This window comes from Podarcis liolepis (genome assembly GCF_965112155.1).
Source record: "Podarcis liolepis genome assembly, chromosome: 8".
Taxonomy (NCBI): Eukaryota; Metazoa; Chordata; class Lepidosauria; order Squamata; family Lacertidae; genus Podarcis; species Podarcis liolepis.
This window is the reverse complement of record NC_139560.1, coordinates 89,268,318-89,292,970: the sequence shown is the minus strand read 5'-3', so window position 1 is coordinate 89,292,970 and position 24,653 is coordinate 89,268,318. Positions and strand designations below refer to the sequence as shown.

At 44.6% G+C, this 24,653-nt stretch overlaps 2 protein-coding genes across 3 annotated transcripts in view; both read left to right on the top strand.

The window, feature by feature from the left end:
• The first annotated feature begins 803 nt into the window (after positions 1-803).
• The window catches only part of LOC310714198 (tigger transposable element-derived protein 1-like), a 222,100-nt gene continuing 198,250 nt past the window's right edge, over positions 804-24,653 (top strand). The window contains exon 1 of the mRNA XM_083519408.1: positions 804-2,746. Coding sequence (XP_083375534.1) covers positions 1,063-2,746 — 1,684 coding nt within the window. The 5' untranslated portion in view covers positions 804-1,062. The remainder of the gene's footprint in view (positions 2,747-24,653) is intronic.
• LOC310714358 (uncharacterized protein) lies at positions 19,889-23,990 on the top strand. 2 transcript variants are annotated; one of them, XM_083519787.1, is made up of 4 exons: positions 19,889-20,061; positions 20,734-20,793; positions 22,209-22,372; positions 23,226-23,990. In XM_083519787.1, exons 2-4 carry the CDS (start codon positions 20,773-20,775, stop codon positions 23,458-23,460), a joined length of 420 nt encoding a protein of 139 aa, XP_083375913.1. In that variant the 5' UTR covers positions 19,889-20,061; positions 20,734-20,772; the 3' UTR covers positions 23,461-23,990. The 2 variants fall into 2 exon arrangements, with proteins under 2 accessions (XP_083375913.1, XP_083375914.1); XM_083519788.1 differs by having other exon boundaries at positions 19,889-20,793.

Sequence of the window (24,653 nt, the reverse complement as noted above, 5' to 3'; positions counted from 1 at the left end):
TTTTTCTGAGTTTGAATTTCTGAGTGCTGGCTGGCTGGGGGAACAGTTGGGGAGGTTTCTGCAGGAATCTGGGACCATTTGGAGTTTTTTTTGGAATTTTTATGATTTTCTGTGACCACTAGGCATGGTTGTTTATTTTCATTTTTTTTTTCTGAGTTTGAATTTCTGAGTGCTGGCTGGCTAGGGGAACAGTTGGGGAGGTTTCTGCAGGAATCTGGGACCATTTGGAGTTTTTTTGGAATTTTTATGATTTTCTGTGACCACTAGGCATGGTTGTTTATTTTCATTTTTTTTTCCTGAGTTTGAATTTCTGAGTGCTGGCTGGCTAGGGGAACAGTTGGGGAGGTTTCTGCAGGAATCTGGGACCATTTGGAGTTTTTTTTTGGAATTTTTATGATTTTCTGTGACCACTAGGCATGGTTGTTTATTTCCCTTTTTTTTTTCTGAGTTTGAATTTCTGAGTGCTGGCTAGCTGGGGGAACAGTGGGGGAGGTTTCTGCAGGAATCTGGGGGCTTGTGGGGTTTTTTTGGAATTTTTATGATTTTCTGTGACCACTAGGCATGGTTGTTTATTTTTGAAAAAATTTTCTGAGTTTGAATTTCTGAGTGCTGGCCATGTTGTTATTTTTTGAAATTTTTTTTTGTCTGGGTGGGGAAACAGTTGGGGAGGGGTTTGCAGCAGTTGGGGAGGGGCTGGGGGAGCAGTTGGGGAGGGGTTTGCAATTTCTGTGTTGTGGGTGGGTGGGTGGGTGTCTGTGGGAGCAGTTGAGGTTTTTGAAGACATTGGTGATTTTTGAAGGTTTCTGAGGACTTCGGTGGTTGATTGTTGAAGCTTTTCCAGAACTTCTCTTTCATCCATTTGGTAAGCTAAACTTTTAAAACTTTTTTGGGGGTTTTTGGATTTTGGATTTGGGGTTGGGGTTCTTGGGATTCAAGGCCTTGGTTCTGGGTTTTAATTTCTGTGTGGTGGGTGGCTGGGTGCTTTTGTTTTTTTTGGGTTTGAAGCACATCACTGATTTTTTTTTCTGTTTCTGAGTTTACGAAGGTAGGACCTGTGCTGCCATGGGACCCAAGAAGACTACTGCTGCGGTGGCCGGCGAGAGGAAGACGGAGAAGGTGACGCTGGAAATGAAGAAGGAGATCATCCGGAAGCACGACGGCAGAATGCGTGTGACGGACATCGCCAGGGAGTATGGGAGGAACCCATCAACCATCGGGACCATCCTGAAGATGAGGGAGAAGATCCTGGCGACTGATGCAGCCAAGGGAGTCACCAGGATCGTGAAGAACCGCCCAGCTGTCCTGGAGGAGGTCGAGAAGTTGCTGCTCATCTGGATAGAAGAGAAGCAGCGTGCAGGGGACACAGTGTCTGAGGCCGTCATTTGTGAGAAGGCCAAGGCCTTGCACGCTGACCTCATCCGGGAACAGCCAGGAACCTCTGCCGAGCCAGAAGTCTTCAAGGCTAGCAGAGGTTGGTTTGACCGGTTCAAGACAAGATCTGGCATCCACAGCGTGGTCAGGCATGGAGAGGCTGCCAGTTCTGATGTTCCTGCGGCTGAAGACTTTGCAGCGGAGTTCCTGGAGCTTGTGAAGACGGAGGGCTACGTTCCGCAGCAGGTCTTCAACTGCGACGAGACCGGGCTGTTTTGGAAGAGGATGCCCAAAAGGACTTTCATCACTCAGGAGGAGTCCAGGCTGCCTGGCCACAAGCCCATGAAGGACCGTCTGACCCTGCTCTTCTGTGCCAACGCAAGCGGCGACCTGAAGATCAAGCCCCTGCTGGTGTACCACTCGGAGAACCCACGGGCCTTCAAGAGACACAAGATCGACAAGGAGCGGCTGAGTGTCATGTGGCGATCCAACAGCAAGGCTTGGGTCACACGTGTGCTGTTTGTGGACTGGGTCAATCTTGCTTTTGGCCCTGCTGTCAAGCAGTACCTGCTGGACAACGACCTGCCGCTGAAGGCTTTGCTTCTGATGGACAATGCTCCTGCCCATCCTAAAGGCCTTGAGGTGGACTTGTTGGAGGAGTTCAGCTTCATCAACATCATGTTCCTGCCGCCTAACACCACGCCACTGCTCCAGCCGATGGATCAGCAGGTCATCGCCAATTTCAAAAAACTCTACACCAAGGAGCTTTTCAGGCGATGCTTCGAGGTGACTGACTGCACCACCATCACCCTGCGGGAATTCTGGAAGGACCACTTCGACATCGTCACCTGCTTGAAGATGGTCAACACGGCCTGGAAAGGGATCAGCCAGAGAAATTTGAATTGCGCTTGGGGCAGCCTGTGGCCGGACTGTGTGGCACCAAGTGACTCTGATGCACCAGAGTCAACAGTGGTGCAGGACATTGTTGCCTTGGGGAGGACCATGGGCCTGGAGGTCACGGAGGAGGACGTCTGCGAGCTGGTGGAGGGGCACGACGACGAGCTGACCACCGTGGAGCTGGTCGAACTGCAGGCAGAGGCTGCGCAGGAGCAGGCCTCACTGGAAGAGGAGGAAGCAACTGAGGAACGGCTGTCCTCCGAAAGACTGAGGGACATTTGCCTGAAGTGGAAGGAGGTGCAGACTTTTGCAGATCTACACCACCCTGAGAAGCACGTGGCACATGACGCTGGGAACTTTTATGATACGAGGGTCATGTCGTCTTTCAGGGAGCTGCTGAAAAGGCGGATGAAGCAGCAGACTATGGACAGGTTCTTGACCAAGAAGCAAAGAGTGGAAGAGGAGCCTTCTTCAAGTGGTCCCCCACAGTCTTAGAAAATGTACTGTACACTTTGTTGATTTTTAAATGTTTTTATGTCATGTTTATAAAGTTAATTTATTTTCCCTTCAATTTTTGAACTGCTCTTTACAGTATGTGTGACTTTAAAGAGCAGTTAATAAACTGTTGTTGTACCAAATTTGGCTTTGTTTGGACTTTTTTTGACCATAGGAACGCATTAATTGATTTTCAATGCATTCCTATGGGATTTCGTGCTTCGCAAGACGAAAAATTCGCTAGACGACAAAAATTGCGGAACAAATTAATTTCGTCTTGCGGGGCACCACTGTACATGCCGTGAATTTCATACCCGTGGTCCACAACTGTTCCCAGTCAGCAAACATGACCAACGTCCTGTGCCCATTTAATCATAGCCGATTTAACCGTTTCATCCTGAGTATTCCATTTTAACAGCAAGTTATACATTCTTGATAGTATCTTAGTATTGGGGTCTAACAATTCTGTTTCCAACTTTGATTTTTCCACCTTGAAGCCGATTTTTTTGTCTAAATTGTATACCTCTCTTATTTGAAAATAATGTAGCCAATCTCACACTCTATCTTTTAATTTCTCAAAACTCTGCAATTTCAATTTGTCTCCTTCTTGCTCTAAAGTCTCCCAATATTTTGGCCACTTGGCCTCCATATTGAGGTTTTTTTGAGCTTTTGCCTCCATTGGTGACAACCACCTTGGGGTTTTGTTTTCAAGTAAGTCTTTGTATCGTGTCCAGACATTAAACAGTGCTTTCCTGACAACATGGTTCTTAAATGCCTTATGTGCTTTAACCTTGTCATACCACAAGTATGCATGCCACCCAAAAACATTATTGAAACCTTCTAAATCCAAAATGTCTGTGTTCTCAAGAAGCAGCCAGTCCTTCAGCCAGCAGAAAGCTGCTGATTCATAATAGAGTTTAAGGTCTGGCAGGGCAAATCCCCCTCTTTCTTTTGCATAGGTTAATATTTTAAATTTTATTCTGGGTTTCTTGCCCTGCCAGACAAATTTAGAAATGTCTCTCTGCCACTTCTTGAAACAGTCCATTTTATCCAATTTTATCCAAATTTGTAACGATTGGAACAAAAACAGCATTCTTGGCAATACATTCATCTTGATAACAGCAATTCGGCCCAACAAGGAAAGCTTCAAATTTGACCATATTTCTAGATCCTTTTTAACATCTGACCAACATTTTTCATAGTTGTCCTTAAATAAATTCCCATTTTTAGCTGTCATATTAATTCCCAAATATTTCACCTTCTTGACCACTGTTAAACCTGACTCATTCTGAAACCACTCTCTTTCGATCATTGTTAAGTTTTTCTCAAGAACTTTGGTTTTTAACTTATTCAACTTAAATCCTGCCACATGACCAAACTCCTGGATCAGTTCTAATACTCTTTTAGTGCTAGATTCTGGCTCCTGTAGTGACAATCTGCAAAGGCTTTCAATTTGTATTGTTTGGCTCCGACCGTTATGCCTTTAATCAGATGGTCCCTTCTTATCATATTTAGCAGAACCTCCAGGACGGAAATAAAGAGTAGTGGGGAAATTGGGCAACCTTGTCGTGTCCCTTTCTCTATCTTAAATTCCTCTGTCACCACATTGTTGACTATTAATTTAGCCTTTTGTTCTGAATAAATTGCACTTATACCATTTTCAAACCCTTGACCGACCCCCATCCCTTGAAGATTTTTCCTCATAAAACTCCAAGAAATATTGTCAAAGGCTTTCTCGGCATCCACAAAAATTAAAACTGCTTTAGTATTAATATCCTCTTGCAGCTTTTCCAAAATATTAATTATATTCCTCGTATTATCAGACAAATGTCTGCCCGGAAGAAAGCCAGCTTGGTCTTTATGTATCACTTCCTTTAGTACTTTTTTTAACCTCCTTGCCAAAATATCAGCAAAAATTTTGTAATCCACATTTAACAGGGATATGGGTCGGTAGTTCTTAAGTTGTGTCTTTTCAGACTCTGCTTTTGGTATGAGTGTAATATATGCTTCTTTCCACGATTCTGGCGCCTTTTTCCCCTCCATAATTTCGTTGCAAACCTCCTTTAGTGGTTGGATTATCCAATCCTTCAAAGTTCTATAATATTTTGAGGTTAAGCCATCCGGCCCTGGAGATTTTCCCAACTGCATATTCTGAATGGCACCTTCCACCTCCTGGTCTGTGATTTTATAGTTCAAGATTGTCTTGTTTTCTTGTGAGATTTTTTGTAATCCGTTTGCTTTCAAAAACTGGTCTATATCAAAGTCTTTCTGAGACCCTTGTGTGTATAGTTGTTTGAAATACCTCTGAAAACATTTTCTAATTTCCACTGGGTTCTCAATATTTTTTCCTTCAACTTCCAAATTGGTAATAGTATTGAGTTTTTGTCTTTTCTTCATCTGCCAAGCTAGCAGTTTCCCACATTTATTTGTTGATTCAAAAGTCTTTTGCCTCTTTTGTTTAATTTTCCACTCAATTTCCTGGTTCATCATCTTCATATATTGCACTTGGGATAACTTTATTTCTCTCAAAATCTCTTGGGTTCCTATCTCAGTCTTTTCTCGCCCTCTTTTATTTTATCCAAATTTTTTTCTATTTTCACATTCTGGGCTCTCTTCTTTAATGAGTTCTGTTGGATCAGAAATCCCCTCATAACTGCTTTACTTGCATCCCAAATTATTCTTTTTTCCACAGTGGTATTCAAATTTATCTCAAAATAATCTCTCAAAGTTTTTTGGGCCTTCTTAATCACTTCTTGATCTCTAAACAAGGTGTCATTCATCCTCCATCTGAAGGAACCGGTTAATGTTAGTCTCATCTCCATTTTCACGGCATTGTGGTCGGAGCACGTCTTTGGGCAGATCTCTACCTTCCTGATCTTGGGTGCCAGTCCTCTAGTTATCCAGATTTGGTCAATTCTTGTCCATGTCTTTTGGGCTTCAGAAAAGAAGGTCCCTTCTCTCCCCAGGGGATTCCTGGTCCTCCAAATGTCAATCAAGTCCATATTGTCAGACAATTCAAAAAAGGTCTTTGGTAGTCTACCATCTTTAGTAATTACCTGTCTCTGCGACTTGTCCATATTTGTAGATACCACCCCGTTCATATCTCCCATCAAGACAATGTTGTAGTCCATATAATCCAGTAAAGTTTCATGCAACTTCTTATAAAATGTAGATTTCCCCTCATTCGGTGCATATACACCTACTATCAGAAATTTTTCTCCTTGTGTTTGAATTTCGATTGCAATATATCTTCCTTGCTCATCTTTAAAAACGAATTTTGGTGACAGGCTCTCTTTTGCATAAATGACCACTCCTCACTTTTTTACTTTGTCCGATGAAATAAATTCTTGGCCCAGTCTCTTATTAATCAATATTTTCCTATGCAGCCTTGTCACATGTGTTTCCTGTAGACAAATTAAATCCAATTGTTCCTTCTTAAGTATGTGAAAGACTTTTTTCCTTTTCTCCGGGGAATTAAATCCATGAATGTTCCAGTTTAGTAGTTGCAGAGACATGATGTACCTAGGTTTACTGTCCTCCAACAGCTCCCAATAGTTCGTCTTCTTCTGGCGGTGGTATCACTTTCTTTGTCTTATCCACTCCCAAAGGTAGTGATACTATGTCTAATAATCCTGGTGGTAAGACTGCCGGCAGTCCTTCTACACCTTTTTGCAGATCTTCTTCGTGATCTCTCAAAAAATTTTCCTTCTCCTCCAATGAACTTATTTTAAACTTCTTACCTTTAAAGCTGAAAGATAGGCCTTGAGGGAATTCCCACCTGAAGATGATTCTGTTTCCTCTCAGTAAAGTCACCAAGTCTCCGTAGTTAGTCCTGAGGTCCAAAAGATGTTTCGGAATGTCCTTAAAGATTTCCACTTTTGACTCCTGTATTATCAAAGTGTTCTGGTAATGTAGGCTTAGTATTTTGTCTCGCTCCTCTTTAGATCGAAGGGTAATCAGACAGTCTCTCACCCTGTCCTTCCTCCCTCCTCTTCCAAGTCTGAAAGCCTTTGTTATTTTAAAATCTTGCTTGTCATCCAATTTCCAGAAATCCGCAAATTCCTGTGTCAGAAAGTCACACAAGCTGTCTTTTTCAAGTTCAGGCACCGCTCTGACCCTCAAGTTAGTCTGTTTTTCTCTCAGTTCAATCATAGACAGGAGTTCCTGGTGGACCCCAAGACGTACCTGGTGGTCCCCCAACTGTTTGCTTATCGGTATTATCTTTCCTTCTACAGCCTCTACTTTTTCTTTAGCTTCCTGAGCCGTCTTTTGGTTTGATTCTGACTGTTGCAATAATTTTTCGATAGAGCCTGTATTTACATTCACTTTCTGGCTCAAATCATTAATGCTTGTGGTATTTTGATCAATTTTATTTGTGGCCTCAGCCACTTGTTTGCTCAGTTTATCCAAAGTCTCATAAATCTTACTCAAAATAGAGGTGAAACCTTCTTCTGACATCCCTTCTCCTTGTGATACAGGGGGGCCTGAAGCAGATGCCCTGCGTTGATGCTGTGTTGTACTAGGCTGTTGTTATCTAACTCTGCCTGATCTCGTTGTTTTGTCCTCCGATTTTGTTGGCTTTTCATCCATGGCACTTTATCTGGCTGTCAAGGTCTCTCCCACAGCTTTACTGTGAGACTTTCTCAGACTCAGAGTGGAAAATTCCCCAGCCAATGTTACTTTTTCAATAAGCCTCTAGGGGGACACAGTAACAGTCAGTAATGTCACAACAAAATGGCTAAGTTTCCAAATGCCCCCTTCAGCAGGAGAAGTAACAATTTTAACAGTTTCATAATGTCTATTTGCAGAGTGTTAACCATCCATTATCGTTAATAAAGAGTGCTGTATTCAATGTAACCAAACTATTTCAGTCTAGGCAGTCTGCTCCCAGGGATTGAGAGGTGGTCTTGTGTCTCTCCTTTCTCTCTTATATTAAAAGTTGACACCCAAAGCACTGTCCCTTCTCCCCTCCCTCCCTCTCAGTTCAGGGAAGGGGTTCCTTTAGCTTGACGTCTAATCAGTCTTTCTTCCTAGCGCTTCTCACCCGGTAACCGGCTTGGACGTTCTTTGCTTTGATCTTTTTGCAGAACGGAAGGTGGACTTCCTCTTTGCACCTCCCCGCTTCGGTTCCAATTCAAATTGATTTTCTTTAAATTCCCGATCTTAATACTTGACTTACTCACGCCTTGTTGTTTTGACAGCCGAATTGTTAGAGGAAAAAAGGTCAGCGCTCTCCGGCAACAGCTGCACGGCTTCACTCCACGGAAGTAGCGATCGACTCTCAGCGCCATGACACCCCCGTTCCGCTCCGGAGCCCCTCTCGGGGTTCCTTTGCTATTGGAGGGGTCGCTTCTGGCACCCGCCGAGTCCCACGGCCGCAGGCTTCCCCCGCCTGCAGTTTTTTAACGGGTCCCCGCTGCGCCGTAGCGGTAAGACCCCAAATTCCGCGGAGCTTCTCCCTCCCGATCAGAAGGAGACCGCCATTGCCATTGGCGCCGCCTCCGGAAGTCAAGAAAATTGACTTGTTTCTTCCACTATGACAGCACATGACATATTAAAGCCTCCACACTGCAAGCAAACTATATAAAACATATATGTATCTCAAATCTTCAACTACCATGAGACTCAAAATTTGCTTTTATTTTTCTTAAAATTTTCCATTTGTAAAATATTTTGGATTAGTTTGTCATCGTATTGTAAATAAAAATGTCCTTTGAACCAAAGCCTACCAGCTATAATTGCCACTTAAAAGATTTACACATGACAAGAAACAAAATTAGACACTTGGAAATAGTTTTTTATTTCCCTGTGGTAATAACTATAAATATGAAAATGCCACCATTGTGAAAACAATTTTTATCCTCTTTGGCTTTTGGAATATAAAAGAAATAATCAAAATATAGCATTCACACAATTTGTTTTCCAACAGCATACTTGTGGTATGTGCTTGTGGTATGTGGCATGTGCTCACCAATTATGTTAAGAAATGTCTAGGCCAGCTTTTATCAACATGGTAACATCACTCAGGGCAAACACCTGCAAAGTTGGGGTTGGACAGGGTCTTTGAGAGAAATCTCTAAAGAATACACATGCAGGATCCTTTGCTTAGTGTTGATAAAAATAGCCATTAGCTGGTGCACATTGTCTGCCTCCCAAATAATTTGTTGCAAATGGACAGGGCCAGTTTTTATGCTCAAAATCTTCTATTATACACTGAAGCTGATGTGGGAGTCATAGCCATGGTAAAGGCTTGTAATATTGCAGGGTGCCCTCTGACCTCGGCTGACCAGCACTCTGAGATTTACAATGCATTGGAATGTATTGACTTAAACGGAGTTGTATTTCCTCTGGGCAGTGTAACCCTATATCGTTTGTGGGTGGGTTAAAGCCTTGACCGGATGTAGGTAACGTGAGACATTGGAATGCAGCCATGCGGCTGGAGAGGAACAAAGGGCTATAAGAATAAACGGACTGGAGGAAGGGGAAGAAGCATGATTCAGCTGCCCTCCGTCTATGGAAAGATTGCTAGCCTGTGTCTTTATTTTATGCTTAAAAAGCACCATTTGTATAACGGCTGGCTCCGACAAGTGGTGCCCCGTGTGAGGCCAACTTAAAAGAAGAGGCAACTTAAAGAAAAGAGGCAAAAATTAAAGCAAACAGTCTGAGGCAGACTAAGAGGATTTTAAAAGAAACTGTGAGAGGATTTTCGATCCAAGCAGTGGTTATCATCGACTCACTACGTCCGGCAAGGATTGCAAAGCGCTTTACATCTTTAAAAAAGATCCCGGTGAGTTCGATTCTCTTTTTTATCTTATTTTAGAATGGGCAGCTCTTTGACTACTCCCCAACAGAACTTTTTAAAAGACTTAAAATTTCTCCTCTCCTCCAACAAATTGGAAGTTCCAGAGGGTGATTTGATACAGCTTATTCTGTGCATTCATGAACACTGTTCCTGGTTCCCTTTGGACGGAACATGGGAACTGAAACTTTGGGACAAAATAGGGACACATTTTCATGGGCATCCCTCCATAGGTGTTCGAATTTTAAATGCTTGGTGCAAGGTTCGATATGCTATGGGTTCTTTATCACCAAAAAATATCTCCCTGGCTGCATTGCCAGCACAACCTCCAGCTTCTTTAATTCAGTCTGCTGTTCTGCCATCTGTCCCAATCCTTGCCCTGCCAGCAGCTCCAGAACCCAAACCTCCAGATTACAGTTCCTCACCAGAGGACCCAATCCTGCAAAAATACCGTGGTCTGGCTGGAAATGACCCTGCTCTTTCAGCAGCAGAACCAGCTACCCCCTTTCAACGTGCAGCCCTTGCCTGTTCCTTATCTCAGGATACCCTGGCATTCCCTGTTATTGTGCCCCCTGCTGGTGCTCCAGCAGGAACTCAAGCCCAGCACCAACCTTTTGACTTTAAAATCTTGAAAGAGCTCCAATTGTCAGTCAGGACAAATGGACTTCAAGCACCATTCACACAGGCGCTTTTGGAAGCCACATTAGCCCAGCTGTTGGTGCCAGATGACATCAAGCTTTTGGCACGTACAGTTTTACCCCCATCAGCTGGTGTATTATTTGCTCATGAATGGGAAATCGCCTGTCGTGGTTATGCTCCTGCCTTACTGCAACAAGCAAGAGGGAATAATCCTAATCTTACCCTCGCAGATGTGATGGATGCTATGATGGGGCGTGGGCCCTTTGCTCAGGCTTCAGTACAAGCCACACTGCTGCAGATTTTATTGAGGGATACTGCTCTTGCTGCTAAACAAGCAATGAGAAAAATCCCAGAACCCACCAGTATTCAGTCAAGGTGGAGTTCAATCAGGCAAGAGGCAAGAGAATCATATTCTTCCTTCATGGACAGACTGCATACAGCAGTGAGTCATCAAATTGAAAATCCTGAAGCTAAACAAATAATTATCACACAATTGGCCTTTGAATATGCCAGTGAGGATTGTAAGGTTGCATTACAACCGATGACACACAATCCTGCCACAGATACAGCAGCCATGCTTCGCATTTGTCAGTCTGGTGATACAGCCACCCACAAGATTCATCTGCTAGCAGCAGCGCTCAATGAAAACCAGCCTGTAGCCACCGATACAACGTTTCCAGTGTGGCAAACCAGGATCACCGATACCTCAGTGTGGGCAGAACGGTGGCCTCCACCAAGAGAGAAATCCGCAGCAAGCGGCACCAGCTATTTCTGAACAGCTTATTTCTGAACAATTGACTTTCGGCCACATTGAACCATCTTCATCCCACTGGCTCCAGCACACAGGGAACAGTTTGCATTTACATTGCCAGTATATCACAATTCGCAGCCCATCCAACGATATCAGTGGATTGTCTTGCTCAAGGCATGCGGAACTCCCCTACACTTGTCAACATTTTGTGGGTGAAGCATTGAAACCTTTCCACATGCGCCACCTAGAGGTGCTGCACACAAGCTGCATCTGGCAGTGTTTGCTACACCATTGTTGCCAACAGGAAATTTATATGCTCAGGCGGAACAAGAAGAAGACTATCTGCATTATAGAATGGCTACATCTACCGCATACCCCACCAAAAAACATTTATTCAGTAATTGAATCCACATCAGACATTGTTATCAAAGGACGTTCACGAGCAAAGCTTTAAGCGGTTATGATGTTACCTCAATTTATCTTCCTTTTTCACAGACTGAACAGCAGCATTTATTGGTCACAAATGCTGCCGTGCAAATTGCTTTGGCCGATTTTATAGGTGTCATCATTTTTAACCCTCCAAAGGATGACCGTTTGACATTTCTGACACAGGTCACCTATGTTTGGCTACCCCCTTGTCTCTCACACCTCTCCCCTCTGCACTAACCCTCTTCACGGATGGAACGAAAAGTAGGGGGGTGGTGACATGGGAGGAGGGAGGAAAATGGAAATGCTTATTTACCCCTCCACAGTCCTCTGCCCAGCGAGCCGAGCTAGCGGCTGTGATTCTTGCCTTTCAATCCTTTCCTACTCAACCTTTCAATCTTATTGTGGATACTCAGTATGTATATCGCCTTTTTGCTATTTTACCAATATCTTATATAACTCCTTCCTTGGATTCTGACTTGTTTTCCTTGTTTCTTGGCCTGCAGGCCTTACTTCAGCACAGAGAGTTCCCTTATTATGTTGCACATCTTCGCTCCCACACATCGCACCCAGGGTATTTAGCAGAGGGCAATGCAAGAGCAGATACAGCATTGAAGGACATTTCTGCCTTTTCTCTCTTTTCTGATCCTATACTATGTCATAACACCTTTCACCTTCCTGCGAAAGCATTGGCAAAGCAGTTTTCTATTCCTTTGGCCCAAGCAAGGGATATAGTTTCCCAATGTGCTTCTTGTTCTAAATCTCAGCTGGCCATTCCTTTTGATGCTGTCAATCCTAGGGGCACGTCTGCATTGGCGTGTTGGCAGATGGATGTCACACACACACCTGTGTTGGCTCCACTCTCCAAGGTTCACCTCACGGTGGACACCCACTCTGGATTCATATGGGCTATGCCCATGAGGGGGCAAACAGCTCGGCATGTCATTCAGCACACTATCCGCTGTTTCTCAGTCATGGGTAAACCTGCGCGTATCAAAACTGATAATGGTCCAGCATATATTTCTAAAACATTTTCAGAATTTTGTGTGTTGTGGAATGTGAAATTAACTCATGGCATACCCTTTAACTCCACAGGTGGAAAGAGCACACCTGACGTTCAAAACACTATTGCTTAAACAGCTTGGCGGCTGAAGCATACCAACAGCAGATATCCCTTCGGCTGTTCACCAAGTTCTTTTTGTACTTAACCATCCCTTTATATCCATATCTTAGGACCCATAACCCTGCTGAATTGCATTTTAGGAAGGAGGAGGCACTCCCCCGCCCCTTGGTGGTGTACTGACGCTTGCCTGATCCCGCGTGGCATGGACCTGTTCCGCTGATCACGTGGGGACGAGGGTACGCGGCAGTGGATGTCGAGGACAAGCCTTTGTGGGTTCCAGCTCGATGCGTGCGGCCATGGCGAGTCCCTTCAACTGCGGAAGTGCCTTCCTAACCATTTGCCTTGCCATCTTTTGCTGCACCATTATACAAGGAAGAGAAGCAGACGACCCAGTCCAGTTGAAACCACCATATTTCACCTTATCGGCTGGCAAGCAGCTGTCACCTGAATCCTACTCTGGCTGGCAGTATCCACGGCTCAGCCACTCTCGAACTATAAGAACAGCATTGTTGAATAAGACTTTTAGGGGAGAAAATTATCATAAGATATGGAGGAATAATATTTTTGTACAAGATATGATTATGTTTACCAGTTTATTGCATGCTTCTAAATGTTGGTTATGTATGCACATGCCACCCTTTTGCGAGTCATTCAGGCATAATGCTTCATGATGTGCCTGTCAATGGATCTTTTCGATTTACAAATATTATATCCCCTAAGCCAGCGTTTCCCAACCGGTGTTCCGCGGCACACTAGTGTGCCGTGGAACTTTGCCTTGTGTTCCGTGGAGGCGGGCGAGTCGGGCGGTGAGAGGCGGGGCGGCGGCGGCGAGCACACGCGGGGCGGCGAGCGAGCTCCCTCCCACATCCCATCGCCGCTCGCTTCGGCCGGCCTACTGGAGGAAGGTGCGAAAACCTCACGCATGCGCAGGCCTTCCGCCTGCGACAGCCCAGTAGGCCGGCCAAAGCGAGCGGCGATGGGATGTGGGAGGGAGCTCGCTCGCCGCCCCGCGTGTGCTCGCCGCCCGACTCGCCCGCCTCCCTCCCACGGCACACCAGCCTACCTCCGTGGGAGGGAGGCGGGCGAGTCGGGCGGCGAGAGGCGGGGCGGCGGCGGCGAGGAGAGGCCGCCCAGCGCGGGGCTCTCGCCGTCTGCCTGCCTGGCTGCCTGCGAGCTCGGCAGGCAGCGCTTCTGTCCACAGCGCCCGCCTCGCGGCTCTCCCTCGTCGCGCGCCTTGGCTCCCGCGGCCGGCGAGGGGAGCCCGGGCTGCGCGCGGCTGCTGCTGCCGCCGCCGCCTCTCCGGGCGGGAACGCTGCGGGGGCGCGAGGGAGGAGGGCGGCCCCCAGGGGCTGGGAGAGCCGGGCTGCCGTGGCCGAGAGGGCTGCTCTGCCGGGCGCCGCTGACATAATTTAAGAAAATTATCGCGCGCCTTGGCTCCCTCGTCGCACGCCTTGGCTCCCGCGGCCGGCGAGGGGAGCCCAGGCCGCGCGCAGCTGCTGCTGCCGCCGCCGTTTGTGGTCATGGCGGAGCTGCCGCCTAGGGAGGAGGGGAGAGGGGGCTGGCGGGGGGGGCAGGCGGTGAAGGGGGCTTGGCTGCCCCTTGCAGGCTCAGGTGTGCACAGGTGGGTCCCTGGCCACCTGCATCTCTGTGTGTTGATCAATTGGAGGGGGGAAGGCAGGTAGAATTTGCAGCCTCTCAGGCCAGGAAGGGGGAAAGATTTGGGGTCTGGTGAATGTCTGGTGCGGTTCTTGTGACGCTCTGGCCATCCTGGGGTGTCCCCGGAGAAGAACTCAGAAAGGCCTGTGGGAAAGATCTGAGCCCTAAACTGGCTTTTCTGGTTCCTGGAGGGAGGCGAGAGCTGAGCTGCCGGTTCTTAGGAATGTCCTCCTCTCTCTCTCTCTCTCTCTCTCTCTCTGGCTCTTCCCGCCCAGGGCTTGTGGGCATCTGCTCTGAGAGGAAGATGGAGGTGACTTCCCTTAAAGGTCATGGAATCATAGAGGTGGAAGGAACCCAAAGGTCATCCAGTCCAACCCCCAGCAATTCAGGACTCACAGCTAAAGCATCCCTGGCAGATGCCCCCCCCCCCGACCTCTCCCTAAAAGCCCCTTCCCCTGTCTGACTGCTCTCACCACCAGAAAGGCCTTCCTAATGTTTTGTGGGAATCTCCTTTCTTGTTTCTTTATATTTTATTGAGAGTATTACAAGGAGTTAAATTGGCGGGGGGGGGAATAAAAAGGTTACATGCATTAAAAATAAATAGAAGCAGAGGAAAAGAGCAATAACAAAATAGCAATGGAATATAATTAAGCCTACAGAGCTATATATGCAAATGAATCTACTTATTCTTTCCCTTGAAGATACATTGATTCGTTTGTTACTGTAGTTTCGATCAATACTTTCCAAAGATCTTTACATTTGTCCATGCATGATCTTTGTCTGAAAGCTCATGGGTTGCAGGAGTTGTCATAGGAGGTTATATTTTTGACCTTCCAACTGTTATGGAAATTACAGGGAGGGGGCACATCTTTAAAGTTGTTAAATGCTGCCGGTGTCGACGGGGAGGACACCGGCAGCAGCGCCCCCCCCCAGAAACCCACTCCGGGCAGGTAATTCACAGAGAGTGGACAGAAGGAAGCCTTAAAGGGCTTCAGCCTCCCAGAGTGGCGGGGAATAATAATAATAATAATAATAATAATAATAATAATAATAATAATAATAATAATAAATAAAAATTGACAGGTGGTGTTTTTCTAGGTGAGGGGGTGGGGACTGTAATAACAAAAAAATCAGCTGTATATCAACCGCTGTTTTGCAATGAGGAATTGCAAATAAGGAAGATCAAAAGGAGAATTTTTTTGGGGGGGACTTTCTTCCTCTTCCTCCTCCTCCTCTCGTTCTTGCTCCTCTTCCTGGCAAAAGGGCTGCTGAGACCCCTTCTCTCTTGGGTGCCGGTGGGTGCTGTGACGTTGACGCTGCTGTGGCAAGTGCCTTTACTTAGCAGAGTGCATTCCCCTTTACACAGGAGGGGAGGGGAAATAATTGAAACTTACACTTTCGTGCGTCCCTCCCGGCGCGACGCTGCGCGCTGACGTCATGGGGCTGTAATGGTGGTGTGCCTCGAGATTTTTTTCATCAAACAAGTGTGCCTTTGCCCAAAAAAGGTTGGGAAACACTGCCCTAAGCAATCATTTTGGCCCCCAGTACACTTGACCCTCCATGAGCCTGCACCCATTTATTTTCAAATTAAGGAGGGGAAAGAATCATGGGGCATATATCCAAACTGTCAATATGCGTTGAATTTCACTTTTAATAGCTCTTGTTCTCTTACAGGAACATACAGTGACCAATTTCAGTGCTATAGAAGTGACACCAGTGCATGGCTAATAAACAAGAAAGGAAGCTACCATGCAGCTTGGAATCAGAATTCTTATATTCTTGGCTTCCGGATGGAAGTTGGCTTCGACATTTATTGATTTTAGTGATCATTATAGTAGTTATTTGCGTTATTTTGTGTTGCTGTATACAATGTATTCTTTCTATAATCTCTATATGTACTGCATGGTTCTCCAGTCCGCGGCCCGCTTCCGGTCTCACATGAGCCGCTTATCGCTCTCGATATAACCGTATTGGTACTGATTAATTAAATAAATAAAGAGGGCATGTGGGAGTCATAGCCATGGTAAAGGCTTGTAATATTGCAGGGTGCCCTCTGACCTCGGCTGACCAGCACTCTGAGATTTACAATGCATTGGAATGTATTGACTTAAACGGAGTTGTATTTCCTCTGGGCAGTGTAACCCTATATTGTTTGTGGGTGGGTTAAAGCCTTGACCGGATGTAGGTAACGTGAGACATTGGAATGCAGCCATGCGGCTGGAGAGGAACAAAGGGCTATAAGAATAAACGGACTGGAGGAAGGGGAAGAAGCATGATTCAGCTGCCCTCCGTCTATGGAAAGATTGCTAGCCTCTGTGTTATTAGCCTCTGTAGATTGCTAGCCTTTTATGCTTAAAAAGCACCATTTGTATAACGGCTGGCTCCGACAAGCTGAGGTACTATTTATCATTCTATTTGAGACCAGTCATTTCAGCCTGGCCCCCTTGCTTTCTGGGCTTCTTTGGCGATCACTCGTAGCCATGTAGGATTGTCTTCCATAAACACGGTCTTAACAGTTAGTCCATAAGTGACTGGAGGTCAATTCTGGATCCCCACGTCCTTCCACAGTGGGGACATTGGTTTCTGGGCGGGAGTTGATCATGGTGTGGATTTGCCAAGCTTGCCTTCCTCTTAGCACCTTTCTCCCTTTCATCCTGAGTTTGAGTGTCTTCAAAACCCAAGACACCTTTGGTAAAGACTGTTCTCCAATTGGAGCATTCACAGGGCAGTGTTTCCCAATTGTCAGTGTTTATACTACATTTTTTAAGATTTGCTTTGAGAGAGTCTTTAAACCTCTTGTTGACCACCAGCATAATGATTTCCATATTTAAGTTCGGAATAGAGTACTCGCTTTGGAACACAATAATGAGGCATCCAAATAACATGACCAGTCCAACGAAGTTGATGTTGAAGACACCGATCTTTGCTTCTGGCATTAGTTTACCTGTCTTCCCAAGTGATATGTAAAAATTTTTGGAGACACCATTGATGGAATCTTTCAAGGAGTTGGAGATGGCCCCATGGTGGTCCATGTTTCACAAGCATACAGTAAGGTTGGTAGTACAATAGCTTTGTAAACAAGCATTTTGGGTTCCTTGCGAATGTCCTGGTCCTCAAACACTCTGCACTTCAATCGGGAGAAAGCCACACTCGCAGAGCTCAGGCAATGCTGGATTTCAGCATCAGTGTTGGCCCTTGTGGAAAGATAACTGCCTAGGTAGGAGAAGTGATCGACACTTTCCAACGTTACACCATTGAGTTGGATTTGTGGTGCTGCAGAGGGGTTGTTTTGTGCTTGTTGGTTCAGCACTTTGGTTTTTTTGGATGTTGAGCAATAGGCCAAGCTTTTTCATAGAATCATAGAGTTGGAAGAGACCACAAGGGCCATCGAGTCCAACCCCCTGCCAAGCAGGAAACACCATCAGAGCACTCCTGACATATGGTTGTCAAGCCTCTGCTTAAAGACCTCCAAAGAAGGAGACTCCACCACACTCCTTGGCAGCAAATTCCACTGTCAAACAGCTCTTACTGTCAGGAAGTTCTTCCGAATGTTTAGGTGGAATCTTCTTTCTTGTAGTTTGAATCCATTGCTCCGTGTCCGCTTCTCTGGAGCAGCAGAAAACCTTTCTCCCTCCTCTATGTGACATCCTTTTATATATTTGAACATGGCTATCATATCACCCCTTAACCTCCTCTTCTCCAGGCTAAACATGCCCAGCTCCCTTAGCCGTTCCTCATAAGGCATCGTTTCCAGGCCTTTGACCATTTTGGTTGCCCTCCTCTGGACACGTTCCAGTTTGTCAGTGTCCTTCTTGAACTGTGGTGCCCAGAACTGGACACAGTACTCCAGGTGAGGTCTGACCAGAGCAGAATACAGTGGCACTATTACTTCCCTTGATCTAGATGCTATACTTCTATTGATGCAGCCCAGAATTGCATTGGCTTTCTTAGCTGCCGCGTCACACTGTTGGCTCATGTCAAGTTTGTGGTAACCAAGACTCCTAGATCCTTTTCACAAGTACTGCTCTCAAGCCAGGTGTCACCCATCTTGTATTTGTGCCTCTCATTAAAGATTAAAGAGCTTTCCATCTGTTCGATATATGATTTCTACTCCGGTGGGGAGTTTCCCTTCGACAAAGTGTAGGATCATGGCAATGAAAATAATGAATAGAGTTGGGGCAATAACGCTACCCTGTTTAACACCTGATCCCACTGTGAATGGTTCATTTTGAGAGCCATTGTAATCTGCGATTGTTGCTGTCATATTATTGTGGAGGAGCTGAAGAATGTTCACAAATTTATTTGGGCAGCTGATTTTCAGAAGGACAGTCCACAGGGCATTATGATTTGCAGTGTCGAAGGACTTAGGCCAGAGTTAGGGCGTCATACCTGACAGTGATATTTGATCCAGTACATTTTATACTGCCTGTGTTGCAATCATTTCCTCTGGTTTGAGGCACATGCCCCAGGCTCTCTGGTGGAGTCATAGCAAATGAGTGTTCCCGGTCTCCTAGCCCTTCTGCTCAGCAGCCATGGGACAGGCAGTGCAGCAAGGAGATGGCTTGTCCACACCCAAGCAGATGTGTATATACTCTTTAAACAGCAAAGCTGCAAACATCAGTTCACCTGACTAGATGAGGTGGCAAATACCCAGAGCCCAGAGAGCCCAGCACCCCAAGCCCACAGATAAGAAGAACATCAAAGCAAGCCCAATCAGTGCTTCTTTATATCAAAGCAAGTGGGCAACATGGGGGCTCTGGGGAGTCGCAAAGGCACTGCGCACCCCAAAAATCTCAAGGGGGGGACCCTTGAGGGACAGGCTACCCAGCAGCGGAGGAGCGGTTTCGCTGTCTTTTCGGGGTGGGTGGGTTGGAAGAACTCGAGGACGACGAGACTGCGAACGCAAGTGGGAAAGCACCGACCCTGTGTTGCGATGCCTCTAGCTTCCCCTGAGAAGCGCGATGAATCTCCAGAGACATAAGAACGAAATCCTTGGCGAAAGTGGAATATTTTCTTCTTAAAAGCTCGAAGAATATACCAAGTGAATTTTGGATGTTTAAAGATTGAAAGCAGGGAATTCATCCCGGTTGAGGGGGGAAATGGCACAGGAAACAAAGTCGCAAGAATAAGAAAGGAAGTGACTTTTCGCCTAACTGAGTGAGTACAAAACAGAAAGTCCACGGCAACTTTTGCTGCGGCAGATAGACTCATTAAATACAAAATAACTAATAAGGAAGTGATTAGAGACTTTGAATACCTTTAGTGCTGGGAAGGCAAAAAGTTAGAAAGTAACCGCATTCATTTGTTTCATGGAGGGAATTAAAGCAATCTACTCAAGTCAAAGAGCCAAACTGATTATCAATAATAATTTAACTGACTCATTTGTGATCTCGAAGGGCACGAGACAAGGTTGCCCCCTGTCACCGCTTTTATTTATAATGGTATTAGAAGTAATTGCAAATTGGGGTAAAAGAATACAAATTGAAAGGATACGCTGATGATTTGATGATGTGTTCTTTGGAGCTGCACGACTCAAATTATTCTGTGGTGGAGCAAAAAAGGCTATTCAAGAAGAGTTTTGAGGAAATAACTTCTTTGGATGTACAAACAGTAACAAACAGTTCTCAGTTAAGCATTTTAAAAATTAACTATTTTAACAGGAGTGCATGTTGCAAGTCGCTGCCTAGCAACATGCAAGAGTATATTCAAAGAGTTCTCTTAACTTAAATCAGTTTTCATTAGATACTTTTGCAAAGGTACCTCAGAAACGTAATATTTTAAGTAATATTTTAGCATACCAACTGCTCAAAATAGCACAGAAAATAGTATTTTAAAATATATGTATTTAACAAGAAGTTGTATAATAGGAAGAAGAGCAATTATTGAATAAAACACAGAAACAAGGTATGTCAGAAAGCAGCTTTGTTGACTCTGAAATGTACTTTCATAAGCAAGTAGAGTTTTAATGGCTATTGGGAGATTATGAATAATTGTTAACAATAATTTATTATGGGGTCTGTTTGCTACTGTTATTTAAAAACGTGTTTTAGCATATTCTGTTGTTATATCTTTTTAACTTTGTATGCTGCCTTGCATATACTCAGACAAAAAAAATACAATATTTATAGTGTTATAATTCTCACAGCAATTCTGTCAGGTAATATATACTGGAGATATTTTTACTTAGGTTCCCAGGTTGTAATCCTTTGCACACTAACTAGAAGCTTGCAAATAATGAGGCTGAGTTCAGGGAAAACATGCTTTGGGCTGCCAAGAGTAGCTGGGAATCTGAATTAAAGTACCAACAGCCAAAACAAAAATTATAATCTGTTCCCTCATACTGACTCCAATTGTAAAGAGTGAATAAATGCTCCACCAATCACTAAAGAGTTGATCCAATTATATTTTTCATAGAAATATTATCAAATTATCAGTAGACTAAATTATAGAATAAATTATACAGGCTTGGGTCACAAGATTAATTACTCAAATGATAATGAAAATAGTGCAAAATAATTATTGAAAGAAGTACTACTATTATTTAGTGGGGGAAAACATTTTCTACCATCCCAACAGATTTACTAAAAATAAAGGAGTTAACAAGTGTGAAACAGAATGCCAAATAAAGCCCAGGAGGTAAGCTGACCTTTTGACTTTTCTTCAGACTGCTTATTCTGAATCATACACAAGCACTTCTAGCTTCAGAAAGTGAGTTCAATACTTTGCATGCACAGTTCCTGATCACATAGTTGTTCACTTGTACATCTTTTCCAGCAATCATAGGAGGCTTGTCTTTAAAAATCAGATTTCAAAGTGTGAGGTGGGACTTTGGAACCTGGTTTGTCATGCAACCCTGTCTTATATTTTGTGAATGAGTCAACGAAAGTCTTAACATGGACAGAATGTTGAATGATAACAGATGAGAAAAAGATAATGCTATTATCTGTGTTTCTGGTGCCTTTTTGCCTCCCACAAGCAACTTGCTTCAAGTACGACCAAAAGGGAAGCTGCAGCCCTGCTTTCCTTATGCTGTCAGGAAGGCAACCTACCAGTAACTTTCTATTAGGCATACAAAGATTCCCTTGATTGGCATTTCCCACCAGCTTCAAACCTAAACACTGATGGTACAGTGAGAGGTCAAACAAATATTCGAAGAATGGTCAAATGATTGCCCAGCTATGAGCAGATATACCCACCTGTACCCACTGAAACAAGAGGCCCCACAAGTGTATTTGTCTAGGAACCAAAAGAATTAAATTGCTCATTTGATGGTAAGTTTTGGTAATACATAAGTAATAATTTAAGATGCCACGGGACATCTTAGATGTGTGTTGCTCAACAGTCCTCTTTTTTGTTAAAGGCGTGCCTGTTTTTTCTGTGAACATACCACTTGACCTGCATCACGAGTAAGGACACAAATTTGCATGCTTTCTTCACGTTTTGAAACACAGTTGCCTAATTGCAACCCTTTTCAAGACCTTGGGGGTTAATGTGATATGGCTGCTGGCAGCAAGACTTTTTCTGCATTAAAGAAATGGAAACTAAGGCAGCCGTTTCCAATTACCATTTGGTGTTGAGTGAAATATGGCTATGGTGTTGTGCCATCAAAAACTAATCTATTTGCATACCTAGTTTCCTTGTACCTACGCAGAACAATATCCTGGGGGGAAAGCCCATGTAAAAGAGAAAGTAATTACAGTATACACCAGGCATAGGCAAACTTGGCCTTCCAGATGTTTTGAGACTACAATTCCCATCATCCCTGACCACTGGTCCTGTTAGCTAGGCATGATGAGAGTTGTAGTCCCAAAACATCTGGAGGGCCGAGTTTGCCTATGCCTGGTATACAGTATAGGCGAGAAAGAAGGAAAGTAGCAATACAAGTAGAATCTGGTGTAATCGCTCTAAGATGGTGATGATTAATAATATAGTCATTTGTTTGTGTAGCAAAATCTATGTAGATTGCACTGTACAAAACTGGTTTAACAGGTCCCTCAATATGTCCAGAAAAGAACGCCCTCTGAATTAATACACAAATATAAATTCAATAGGATGCTGTCATTAACCTCAAATCAGTGCAAGAACTGGGCAAGCAACTGGGTTTTGAATGGACCTTGGTCGCCTCTGAGCTGGGATTCAGTCGTGTGGAGATAAACCACTTTCGTGCAGCTACCACAAAAAAGACAGCTCAAGCCCAGAAAATGCTGGAGCATTGGTAAGTAGGTCAGAGCAGAGGGTACATATCCTTTATTTTAGTTTTGAGCATGATTTTTGCATTTCCTTCACAGAAACAATGGCTCCTCAGAGATAATGGCTAAAAAGATAGAATTCACAACAGCAACATGTATGCTGCCATCTGACTGTGTTAAATAAATGCTGGTCACCGATGTAGCCTCTCTGCCACCTGGGTAGAGGAAGAGGCAAGCATGGATTGTAATTAATGTGATACACACAAAATATTCCACAGTCAATTATTCTCTTTTGCAAGTACTCTCTCTTTAAAAATGATCAAACCCTGCTGCTTAGAACAAGCACTGGCCTAAGATCAGCCCAAGGCAATGAGATGATGTTGATTCCACCTTGAGTTACTCATCCAGTTTTGCCTCAAGGACTCGGTCAAGTCTTTTTAATTAGCTGAGGCCAATGCCCGGTTGGTGTCTTGCCACGCCACCGCAAGGGCTGGTCCTTCAGTAATTGCAGTGCCATGACTTGAACCTGGAAATGAACTGGCAACTAATGAAAGTCCCAACGCCTGCCCCAGTCAAGATCTTAGCAGCTGCATTTTGTACCAACCAAAGTAGTTTTCAAGGACAGACCCACAAGGAGAGCATTACAGTAGTCCTATCAAGATGCAGCTAATGCACGTATGCCTCTGGCCAGAGCTGACTATACAAGAAATGCGCTTGTGCACCAGTCTATCTGCCATTAGCCTTAGGAAATGATATGTCCAAGTACAGATGAAATGCCACAGCAATTGTTACTTGGGTTCAGCACTTTTGAAGACTATCCAAATGGCTTTGGAGCCTTTGGTAACCACTATGCACCCTCCTCTCCCCCTTCACACGCAGGTACGAACAATCATGGCACAAACTTAACAAGACCAAACTGCTTCAGGATGCTCTAGAAAGGTCAGGAAGGAAAGACCTGGCAGACAAGCTTCGGTGTCTTCACTGGGGACACCAGAAACTGAGCAGGCGGGTGGAGTTACCGTCTGCTTTTCCCTTTCTCGTTACTGTGTACAAGACTATTAACAACAAAGAAGGGTTTATGAAAATTAACGAGCTTAGTCGCAAATACACTTAGGAGTGTTCAGCTCCACGACGGCAGAGCTAGGCTGAACTGTGACTCCTGCTGAAGTCAACAGCACAACATCTCTAGGCTTTCACAAAATAAAGAATTTAGTACAGATTAGGTTTTAAGCAGCTTAGAAAATCTTAAAAAAATAAATCAGTTACTGTATTTACTTTTCTTTGGACTTTAACGTATGAATCTAGAATATCTGTAATGATTTCATGCTGCTTCAGGACTGAGATTAGTTCTCCTAATTATATACTATTGTTGATGGTGTATTTGTGAGACTATCACTTTTTCCCACTTTTGAAATGTAAAATAATCATAATCATTTTGTGATTCTGAATCTTAAGACAATATAAATAAACCAGAAAAGGCCTAAAAGTTACAAGATGGAATAGATGTTAACTACTTTGGAAATGAGTTTTTGATCACCTGGATTTGACTTGTTTAAAAGACTCTTGGCACACAGACACGTGTGGTATGATGCAGACATTTTTTTAAAAATGTTTTCATTAAAAGATTTTCCATGACTTACAAAAGTACATTTAGCCTCTCTGTTTTCAAGTCACAGAGTCCTTCATATGGGTCCATTAGAGACCTATTTGTTGTAAGCAATGTGGGGCTGAGTGGGAAAGAGAAGTGGGAAGATAACAGAGAAAGAGAAGGGGGGCAGTAAACTTTCATTCCTTATGAGGTATATGAGCGGTGCTTTTCCGTCAGCGTCACGTGGATGGGAGCCTTAGTTCTGTTGGCAAAGCAAGAGATCAGAGGGAATGCTTGGCTGCTGTTGATTGCTTGCAGTTGCAGTGCCGCCAGCGGACTCTCAGTCACATAGTTTCTTAAAGTCCTCCCTCTCTAGGATGTAATTTCTTCATGGGCGGGGTCGTGTTGCTGTGTCTTGTGCTGGGGGGGGGGCATGTCAGGGAGAGTCTACCTGCCTCCACAGGGAAGCTGGAGAAGAAGCTTGTGCCGGGACCCGGAGAGGTTCCCTTGAGTGGTTCCCTGGGGACGGTGTGGTTTTCTCTCCCTCTTTTTCATTCCAAGTGCGGCTGCTGCTCTGCGCTATCCTGCACATGGAGGGCCTGGGTTTTCTCAGGTGGTGCAGGAGTCTCCAGGAAAGCTCTCTTCAGTCCACCATGTTTCCTGGAAGTCATCAGTATGATGCCTACTTGACTGATTTCCCATTTTCTGCACACTACATG